At 50.3% G+C, this 11121-nt stretch overlaps 1 protein-coding gene across 1 annotated transcript; it reads left to right on the forward strand.

The window, feature by feature from the left end:
• Positions 1 to 582: 582 nt before the first annotated feature.
• Positions 583 to 10831, forward strand: LOC104517675 (lymphocyte-specific protein 1; the record flags this gene model as incomplete). Its single annotated transcript, XM_010169061.2, has 4 exons — positions 583 to 735; positions 5146 to 5235; positions 9466 to 9661; positions 10642 to 10831. Coding segments are annotated over 4 exons (629 nt in total), but the record flags the coding sequence as incomplete, so codon positions are not given.
• Positions 10832 to 11121: the final 290 nt, after the last annotated feature.

The raw sequence follows: 11121 nt of genomic DNA on the forward strand, positions 1-11121 counted from the left end.
CTCCTCTGCAGGGCAGGAAGGAAGCTTGGCCAGGCAGAGTGGGACAGGGCTGCTGCCCTCCAGCCCTGTTCCCTCTACTCCTGGTCAGGCAGGAGCAGCTCAACTGCTTAAGGAAACTCAACACCAGGGTGCAGACCTCACCCTCCCTGGGCCAAAGCTTGAGATGGAGGTGTGGGATTTCTTGCAGCACTTCAAGACCCTTTACAAACCCCTCCTGGGGTGCAAAGCTGCTTTGCAGGGAATGGAGCTTCCCAGTGGGCTTTCAGCCCGTGGAGAGGTGGCTGGTCTGGGAGGAGGGGGATACACCCAACATCATCCTCGGCATGGGAAAGGCTCTCCTCCACCTCTCTCCCAGCCCGTGTGTCCCACCTGATCCTTGCACATCAGTCGGTCCCACTGTGGAGCTGTGCTGATGGAGGTGGGGATGCTGCTTTGAGGACCACCGCTCATGGTGGGACCACTCCTCTGCAGGAGCCCCCCTGCTTGCTGGGGGGACCCCAGGCACCTCGGGGGTGGGTATCCCCAGATTTTACAGATGCTGCCTGATGGCATAAAGGATGAGTTTTCCCTCTGGCTTGGCAGGCTGACAGCGCAGTGGAGCGTGGAAGACGAGGAGGAGGCGGCAAGAGAACGGCGACGGCGGGAGCGGGAGAAGCAGCTGAGGTCCCAGGCAGAAGAGGGCTTGAACGGCACCAGCTCCTGCTCGGAGAGTGCATGTCCAGCTCAGGAAAACCAGTAAGAACCACCTGTGGATAAATCCTTCAGTGACATGCTCTGTCCTTGCAGCAAAACCCTTGACACCTATGGAATGGGTGTCCCTGCTGCTGGGGTGGTTTGGGGAGATGGGGAAGTTCCCTGATAGAATCATAGAATTGTTTGGTTGGAAAAGACCTTTGAGATCATCGAGTCCAACTGTACCTGTCCACTGCTAAACCAGATCTCTGAGCACCTCGTCTACCCATCTTTTAAATCCCTCCAGGGATGGGGACTCAACCACCTCCCTAGGCAACTCATTCCAGTGCCTGAGAACCCTTCCAGTGAAGACACTTCTCCTGATATCCAGGAAAAATGGGTTTGTGTTGGGAGATTTAACCCAGACTCACAAATAGTCTTTTGACTTTGGGCAGAAAAAGCCAGAATCCCTACTTTGCTCTTTCTTTGTGGCCAGAGGCTGGATGTTTTCCTGCCCTGAGAGGTCAGCTTAGGTAAGGCTGAGCTCAGGCAGGGAGTCCCCAGCGCCAGGGAGCTCAGCGCCTGGTTAAATTTCAGCTCGTGAATCATCCTACACCAAAACTAATGGAAATTCCTGATATGTGTGAGGACAGACATGTGCCTGAGGATGTGACACACAGCCCTGGGCAGATCACGGTGCTGGTGGCCGAGCGAGTGATCACCTCTCTCAACCCAGGGTCCCAACCATGAGGAGCATGGAGCAGCTCCTGAGCTGGTGCAGTTCACAGCTCCAAGGGTTAAACTTGATGCTTTAATGGGGCAAGTCCTAAATGGAAATAGCTCAAGAAGCATTTATGGAGATGCTGAATTATCTGCTATCAGATAAAACCCCTGGAGAAGGGGTAGGATGACCAGTCCCATCCCCAGCATCCCACCTCAGCATCCCACCACAGCCTCTCCGTGTCCGTTGTTCAGCAGCCCAGGTGCTGTGCAGCATGGGGCTGTCACAAAAACCAGTCTGCACTCTTGAGTTGCCAAAATCTGTCTTAAAGACCCCAGTCTTCCCACTATTTGTGTGTTCAACTTATTTCTAAATATATTAAACACAATGGAAAAGTGGTGGCAGGATTTGGGAGTACAGTCAGAGAGAAGCAGCAGCTTCATTTTATGGGAAAACCAGAAAAAAGCTATTTATAAAGCTATTTATTTCCATGAAAAGTGTTGCTTTGGGTTTTTTTCAGATACTTTCAGAATTATTCAAGACTTTTTTCTTTTTTTTTTTGGTCTAAAAGCCTTGCAAAGAAGCTTCCAAATCTTTTGTGGAAACACACCAAAGTGATATTCTGCAGATGAACCCACTACATTCTGCCCTAAAAGCAAACAGAAGATCTGGAAAGTAATAATCATTGTTAGCTTTTCCAAACCTCCCCTTCACACAAGGGGTGGAAAATAATTCTCAAAAGTCTTTAAAATGACTGATAAAGATTTTTGGTCTCTGCTTTATGAGATGTGTGAGCAGCCTTGGGCACAGAGCAGCACCCTGCAGCACCCCAGTAACCCAGGTCCATGGGCACTGTCTGTGCCCAAATTTCATGGAGTGGTTAAACATCTGTGAAGGGGACAATGAGAAGAAGAACTCTTAAAATGAAGAGTTTTGCTCCTTGCTTTGCAATCCTTGAGTTTGTTGGACCAGGTTTCACCAGGAAGGATGTTTCTTCTCCAGCCATCCCCTGTTTCTTCTCCAGCTGCTACTGGCCACCTGGGCTTGCTCATGCAGCTGGGGTCAGCCCTGGCTATTAATCTTCTGAAAAGCTTCAGTCTCTTGTGTAAACATCACTCCCTCCTTCCCTGGGCTCTTCCTGAGCTGGGACTCATCCCATCTGTGTCACTTGTGTTTGTGCAAACCCGCCCTTGGCGTTTCCTTGCACCAGAAGGTCAGAGCAAAGCTCCTCTCTTCCCTTCCCCCACTTAATAAAAAAAAAGAGAATTAACCCCCAAAACAGCGGGTTTGCAGAAAAAATGTGTGTAGCTTTGGGAACTGGTGGGGTGGTACATCAGCTCAGGTGGTGCTGAGGTGGCTGTGCTGGTGTGGTGCTTCTCCTGGAGCTGGCTTTGCAGAGGGGCACAGGGAAGTGACCAGTTTTCAGTTGAAAGTCTCTCCCTTAGTGCCTGGGAGCTTTTCCAGCAGCCTGAGCACATGTTTATGGCCAGGGCTGTAAATACTGGAGTGATTCTGCCTTGGGCATCATCAATGCTGCAGCTCACCTGATGCCCTGACCTGGGACTCAGCAGATCCATGGTCCCATCCTGGATCTCCATCACATTTCCTGAGCGTTGTCCTGGGATATCCACAAGCTACACATGCAGCAGAAAATAACCCAGCCTGGGCTGTGCTGTCCTAGACCAACGTGGTATCGTGCTCAGCAGCCTAAGGGGATGCTGAAGCACGGCAGGAGCTTCAGACATGTGGCTGAGCACCCATTTTTGGTGTGTACCCCCTGCTACCCTCCCTGGTGAGCCTGGTGAGGACACGTGTGTGTTCTAAACCCTCAGTTCCTGTAGTCAATTCAACATGAGACTCCTGAATCTCAGAGAAATCATAGAATCATAGAATTGTTTAGGTTGGAAAAGACCTTTAAGATCATCAAGTCCAACCGTTAACCCAACACTGACAAGTCCCTGATTAAACCATGTCCCTGAGTATTTAAAAGATGAGTAGATGAGGTTCTACCAGAGAAGGTGACTCCATCACCTCCCATTTCAGTATTGGCAGGGCTGTCTCAGCCACAACCCGTGGGCGAAATGCCCCATATTTCAAGCCACCGGGGTGATGGAGGAGGCTGAACATCTCCAGACACCTTCTAAGAGCCCAGAAAGGCAAAGGAAACACTTACCCACATTCATTACATATTTTGAATCTTTGAGTTTTAAATTAATCTGTGGGACCTGCATCCTAATTCCCATCTGCAGACAACATGACTGCCCTGCATCCCAATAACATCTGTGAAGCCACCTCCTCAGGCCAACGCTTCTGATGTGGCTGCCCACCTAGGAACCCCCAGCTGGGAGGTGATTCTCCTTGTGAACACAAGGAAAAGTTTCTCTTCTAGAAAAATTAGTGGCTGGAGAGCTGCACAGTGAAAAGGACTTGGGGGTGCTGGTTGACAGCTGGCTGAACTGCTGGCCAAGAAGGTCAACGGCATCCTGGCTTGTGTCAGAACTAGTGTGGCCAGCAGGACCACAACAGTGGTTATCCCCCTGGACTGGGCTCTGGTGAGGCTGCACCTCGAGTGCTGGGTTCAGTGTTGGGCCCCTGACTCCAAGAAGGACATGGAGGTGCTGGAGTGTGTCCAGAGAAGGGCAACGGAGCTGGGGAAGGGTCTGGAGCACAAGTGTGCTGAGTTCCCTTGTGGCTGAGGGAACTGGGGGTGTTGAGCCTGGAGAAAAGGAGGCTGAGGGGAGACCTTCTGGCTCTGTCCAAGTCCCTTGGAGGAGGGTGGAGAGAGGTGGGGGTGGGTCTGTTCAACCAAGGACCAAGTGACAGGACAAGAGGTAACAACCTCAGGTTGCACCAGGGGAGGTTTAGGTTGGATAGTAGGAAAAATGTCTTCACCAAAAGGGTTCTCAAGCATTGGAACAGGCTGCCCAGGGCAGTGGTGGAGTCCCCATCCCTGGAGGTGTTCAAGAAACGTGTATGGACATGGTTTAGTGGGCATGGTGGCGATGAGTTGATGGTTGGACTGGATGATCTGAGAGGTCTTTTCCAATCTTAGTGATCCTGTGACTCTGTGAAACAGTAAAAATCCCAACAATCTCCCTGTGCATCCAGCCCACATCTGGCGCCAGCAGCTCCCTGCTCCCTGTTCCCCGGTGGGGGGGCAGAGTCATGCAAGTGCATGTGACTGGTTCAAAGCTGTGAAGATCCAACCCAGAACTTCAGCCAGTATCCTCATTTTTGGGTCTTCATACCTTCCTTACCCAGCAATCTGTTAAGGCAGACTGCTGCTGATTTCTTTTCTCTGGGGCTGTGTACGAGCATAGGACAAGCAGCAACCCAGCTGGAAACACCTCTGATCCAAGCAAGCTAGGGCCAGCTCTGGTGCAGAACACCACCATGGATTTTTTTGGTTTTGATGTGCTCCTTGTCTTTTGCTCACCTGTGTTCAGCCCCAGAGAGCAGACAGGCAGTGAGATGTTCCTGATGGAGACATGGAGCTGCTCCTCTTCCTCTCCATCTCGCATTGATGCCCCCAGAGACCCCCTTGGTACAAGGGTGCTCCTGAGCATGTGGCAAAGACATCTTTCCTGTAACCAAGGGGAAGGCTTCAAGTGAGATTTGGGAGCAGCTGGAGGAAAGAAGATGCAATAATGGGAAGAAGAGAAGGCTGGTGTCAGGCTGGGGCTCTTTCAGGCCAGGGTTGGGGGTTTTTTTGCATCTTTCCCACCCTTATTTTCCTTCTTACTGTGTTTCAGCTATGACTTTAAGCCATCCGGGACTTCAGAGCTGGAGGAGGATGAAGGGTTCAGTGACTGGTCCCAGAAGCTGGAGCAGCGCAAGCAGAGGTGGGTAGGACACAGCTGGTCCTAGAGGAGGGGACCAAAAGTGTCCAGCAAAAGGATGGTCCCCAAGGAGGGGTTGGGGGCTGCTGGGATGGATGTCCTCCCCCTGCCTAGCAGGGAGGAACAGGCTCAGGGGCTGCTTGGGGATGTTTGGATTGAGCTTTGCACTCCAAGCAGTGGCAGCCTGCCAGGACGCCTGGATTTGGAGGAGTGACAACAGCAGATTTAAGCCACCTGAGCTGCTGCAGGGGCTGAAACGGTCTCTAACATAATCCAGGGCAGCCTAAAAAGCTGTTCAGAGTTCTTGCTGCTTCCTGGCTCATGGCAGCGTTGTAGGTGTCATGGCCCCAGCCCACCTTGTGCTGCATTTCTCGTTCAGTGGGGGGAAAACAGAAATTAGAAAAGGGTCAATTTAGGTTGGATAGTAGGAAAAAGTTCTTCAATATGAGGGTGGTGGATCATTGGAACATGTTGCCCAGAGAGGTGGTAGAAGCCCCATCCCTGGAAACATTCAAGGTCAAGTTGGACGGGGCTCTGAGCAACCTGGCCTAATTGAAGATGTCCCTGCTGATGGCAGGGGGGTTGGACTGGATGGCCTTTGAGGTTCCCACCCAACCCAAACCATTTGATGATTCTATGAAAACAGGCAGTAAAGAGCCCCAGAGATGCTGGTGTGCCAGCTCTTTAGTCCCCATCTCCCATCGCTCTCCCCTTGCTGTGCTGAACCAAACTCCTGCCTTAACCACTTCCCTTGGAGCCCATCTACCTGCATGTGAACCCTGTGACTCAGCTCTCTTGGCAGCTTGGTTTTATAGGCAATTTTACCCTGCGATGACACAACCTCTTCTTTACCCCTGAGACTGAAAAAAATGCCAAAGATTAATATTTACTGCTGAACAAATAAACAGAGATCACCTCTTTCTTACTCTTTTTTCTCCAAACACTGTAGCTGAGCCACTCTGCAAGCTCCACCTTTGTAGCCTTGACCTCACAAACGTTGCTCAAGAGCTGATCATCACATCTGTGAGAGCAATTAGAAATCAGCCCCCTCTACTTTTTGGCACCCTGCCTCTTTTTCTGCACCCCCCTTCCCCTTGCAAAGAGCTTGTCTGGAAAGAAAAGCTGCTGCTATTCCCTTCTTGGCCCTCAAAAAAGAGTTAGCTAGAAGGGTTGCATTATCCTCTCCAGAAATTGCTCCTCAGGGTTTTTATCTAATGCTTGTGTTTTCTGCTGCAGCGGGGTAGGGAGGTGCTGAGCAGGGGAGGTGGCACCCATGGCAGGTGAAGCCTATCAGAGGGGTGGTGATTTAAAGGCAGAAGCTGTAGGTGAGCAGGTTTTTGGCTGGTGGAGGCATCTGAAGGGGTTTAGACCCTGAGGGTTTGTTGGGAGTGAGCTTTTAACCAAAGCTGGGCTTACTTCCTAGTGGGTGGTTGTGCCCTGTGAAGTCCCTTCAGCAGCTTCTCTCTTTCTCCTCACTTACCTGCCTCACCCAAAGAACAGGCTTGGAACCTGATGTGAGCCCAGGTAGGTTATGTCAGGCTGGGATGCCCTGTGCTGGGACAAGAAGTGGTGTGACTGGGCTTTTCCAACTCTCTTCTCTCCTGTTTAAGTGAATATGGAGCAAATCCATATGTTTTTCCATGTAATGGGTATTTAGGTGGTGGCTGTGACTGAAGGGTTGGAGATAGTTGCTCTCCCTTGGTTGAAGCTAAACCAGTTTGTGCATCCCTGATGCTTTGTGCTGGGACAAGAAGTGGTGTGACTGGGCTTTTCCAACTCCTTTCTCTTCTGTTTGAGTGAATATGGGACAAATCCATATGTTTTTCCCATGTGAAGGGTGTTTAGGTGGTGGCTACCACTGAGGGGATAGAGATAGTTGCTCTCTCCCTTGCATGAAGCTAAACCAGTTTGTGCATCCCCTGAGGGCTTTGGTGCTAAGGCTGAGGGAGCTGGGTCTCTAGCTTGGAGAAGAGGAGACTGAGGGGAGACCTCATTAATGTTTATAAATATGTAACGGGCGAATGTCAGGAGGATGGAGCCAGGCTCTTCTCAGTGATGCCCAATGGTAGGACAAGGGGCAATGGGTGTGAGCTGGAACACAGGAGGTTCTGCTTAAACTTGAGAAGAAACTTCTTTACAGTGAGGGTGCCAGAGCCCTGGGACAGGCTGCCCAGGGAGGGTGTGGAGTCTCCTTCTCTGGAGACATTCAAGACCCGCCTGGACGCCTTCCTGTGTGATCTCATTTAGGTTCCTGCTCTGGCAGGGGGATTGGACTGGATGATCTTTCGAGGTCCCTTCCAATCCCCACCATTCTGTGATTCTGTAATTTTAAATTAACCAAAGGCACATTTTCTTCTTGGTTCTGGTCCCTCACTTTGTGAGGGGGAGATCCATGCGCACTGCCCCCCCCATGACTATCAGCTGTGTGCAAGGGTGGGAGCTGGGTCAGACTAGCTGCCTGCCATATGAAATGGATGTGGTGGAAAGGTCATCCTGTAAGACTGTATCACATCTGCTGGCCTATGATTTTAACATGAGCTTGCACTTTAGCTGGGGGTGTTGCTGGCATCCTGGTTAAGAGAAACTACTCACCTGGACCATAAAACCTGCAGAGCTAGTTTGCAGTTGATGACTGTGCAGTTGTGGGAGGATGATGAGTAGCAGCCAAGCCAACCAGTGTATGCATCAGCTTTTCCCAGCATGGTCAGTTGGGAGGGCTGGACAGTTAATGGCAATTAAATGACAGTTAAGGGCAGTTAATGACAAAACAAGGGGAAATGGGTTTAAGCTGAAAGAGGGGAGGTTTAGATGAGATATTAGGAAGAAGTTCTTCACTGTGAGGGTGGTGAGACAGTGTCCCAGGTTGGCCAGAGAAGCTGTGGCTGCTCCTCCCTGGAAGTGTTGAAGGCCAGGTTGGATGAGGCTTTGAGCAACCTGGTCTAGTGGAAGGTGTCCCTGCTGATGGCAGGGGGATTGGAACTGGATGATCTTTAAGGTCCCTTCCAATCCAAACCAGTCTGTGATTTTATGATTCTGTGACAGTGGCTGTCCTGTGAGCTGCCTTCCCAGCAGTAGAGAGGTGGGTGGAAAAGTATCACTTGAACTTTGTTTTTTTCATGTTTTGGTCCTGGTTGATGAGGCAGAAGCAGTGAGTCAGCCTCGCTGTCCCAAGCCAGGTGATTTTCTAAGAAATGGGTGGGAGGAGAAAGCTCTTCTCTGTCTGGGGGAAAATAAGATGGCAATAACATCTGGGTGCAAGGGCTGTGAGATCAGGGAGAGATCTGGGGTTATGTGCTCCCACCATCTCTGTGCCCAAAGACATGGGCTGCTCTGCTTTTGCAAGCTGATTGCTTGAACATGCTCCTGGCTCTCCTCTCTGCAGCCTTGGAGACCTGGAGGAATCTTCTTGTCCAAACCCTATTGTGGGTTTTTTTAAACCTAAGCCACGAGGTGACCCAAGCTGCTTTGGGTCCTCTCTGTTTTGCTGGGCTATGACATGAGTAGAGGTGTTGTTTGTTCTGGTGGGTGAAGCTGGGGCATGGGGTGGATGTAGCATTACCTGCCAACTGCTGTGCTTTGCCAACCAAAAAAACCCCAAACCCCTGAGAGTGGCTGTGCAGCCTGAGTTTCAGCCAGGGATAAGGAGGATCTTGGGAAGCATGTTCACATGTCATTGGTTGGATCCTCCTCCAGTGAGAAGCTCTGTTCATGTGGAAGATTAGTTAAGGGAGAGGAAGGCTGTGTTTGGTGCTCCACGTTGAACTGATGGTGGGAACTGTGAGGGCAGTGTCAGACCTCTGTTTGCACACCAGGACCACAGAGCATGTGGGCTGACCTGGGGTTTTGGCTGGAGCAGAGCAGGGAATTGAGCCAGCACCACATAATGATGGTGGTGATCTGGGGATCTGAGGCAGGACCTGGAGTTCAGGTCCATCTGGTCTTTGTTCTCCTGGGGGTCTTGCCCATGGTGAGGCTGGAAAGGTGCAGATACCTTCAACTGTGCCACAACTCTTAGCTGATCTGTGTCCTGTGTGTTCAAAGTGTGGGAGTGTGATGTGACTGCAGCTGGATGGGACCAAGGAAATTGCTGTGAGCCCTGGTGTAAAACACCCAGCAAGTTGTAGGCTTGAGGGAGTGATAAAAATGGATTTCTAGAGGTCTGAGACAACCGATGGTGTCTGTAGGCTCATAACAATGTGCTTTCCTTCTTTGACCTCTCTCCCACACCTCTAGGTCTCCACAACAGTCATATGAAGAAGAGGACAGTGGTGTGAGGGAAGCTGAAGTCAAACTGGAGCAGATCCAGCTGGATCGGGAAAGCCTGGAGGAGATCCAGGAGGAGAATGTGGTTACTGGAGAGGAAGAGAGGCTGTTCCAAGAGGAAGAACTGGTCCAAGAGCAGGAGGAAGAGGAGAGAGCTGAGCAAGAGGTGGGATCAGGAGGAGCTGACCTTCTCCTCTCCACAGGGCTGGTTGGAGAGCTGGGGCTTGAGCCCACGTAGACAATCTGTCATGGCGTGACCTGGGGCTGGTGCCACTCTTGCCTGTGTTCCTTCTTGGAGTCCCTGCAGGCAGCATCTGCCCTCTTGTGAGGGTGGTGTGTTTGCTCCCAAAGCTTGTGGTGGTTTAGTCATGTCCTTGCAATACCAAGGAGGAAAGTGTTATTATTTCTCCTGTGGTTTTGTGGGCAGTGAGTAGCTCTTCAGGACAACTTCAATCTAAATTTTATGGCTTGATTGTTGGGTTGTTTTTTTTTTTTTTTGCTCAACCTTTATTGCACCTTTGGAGTAATTTGCTTTGATATATCTCTAAATCTTGCATTGCTCCCAGCTGAAGTTTTCTTTCTTTGCTCTTCTGATGTAGAAGATGTTCTTCTGAGGTGTAATTCTTGGTAAACAAGAGAGACAAGGCTGGAACTGGAGTGGTGGGCAGGTCTGTTAGGGTGATTGAGCTGCAGGTACATTCTGCTGTGAATGGATTTTGACTTGCTGAGGCTCATGTGCTTTTTGCATTTCAACTTTGGGTGTGACTCTTTCTAGCCCTTTATTTTAATGCAGCTGCTCTTTCTCCTGGTGGCCTCTAAATGAGAAATTCCCATTTTCCTTTCTCAGTAGTGGTAAAAAGTGTTTATGAACTGGTGCAAGTTTCTATATCATTTTGGAACCTTGAACCTGCACTATTTCTCTCATTCCCCCGCCCCACCCCCCAAAAAAAACCAAAGAAAAACCCCACCTGAGCTTCTTCCTGAGTCTTTCAACATTAGATGATGTGAACTCAAAGTTCCCGTGCTCACCTGTTTGTTTACCATCAAGCAGGAAGCCTGGGAGACAGGGGGAGAAATCACTGGTGTTGCACAGTAATAAGCCCTTTGACCAGCTCACATCCTGGCTTGTTCATTTTCTGCACTCAGGAAAAGAAGAGAAGGAGAAATGAAGAAGAAGAAGAAACACCAGAAAAACGCCAGAAGGCTCCAAGCCCCATCAGCTTGGAAGAGGAGGAGCTGTGCTCTGACCACACCACAGTGTGCTCCACCAAGGTTGGTGTTTTTGGGGCTCCTCTGGAGGTGATGGCACCTATCGCCATAGGACACCTCAGTGATGGTGAGGAAAGGTGATCCCCAGGGCGTGTGGTAATGTAGGGTGTGAATTCTGTCATCCCACTCCTGCTACAGGCTGGGACAAATCACTTAGTCCGTTTCCTTCATCTTCCTTGGTTCTCAGCCTCCTCTACTTCTGCTTTCTTTGCTTGAGCTCTTGGAGGCTGTTATCTCTGCGTATACTTTGCCGATCACCATAAATATCTAAAGCTCATCGAGGGCTCCAGGGAATATTGTAATACTGAGAAAATTGAAGGTTGTGACTTTGGTCAAAGATGACACATGAACTGAATT

This window comes from Antrostomus carolinensis, unplaced genomic scaffold (genome assembly GCF_000700745.2).
Source record: "Antrostomus carolinensis isolate BGI_N321 unplaced genomic scaffold, ASM70074v2 scaffold26755, whole genome shotgun sequence".
In the NCBI taxonomy this organism is placed as follows: domain Eukaryota; kingdom Metazoa; phylum Chordata; class Aves; order Caprimulgiformes; family Caprimulgidae; genus Antrostomus; species Antrostomus carolinensis.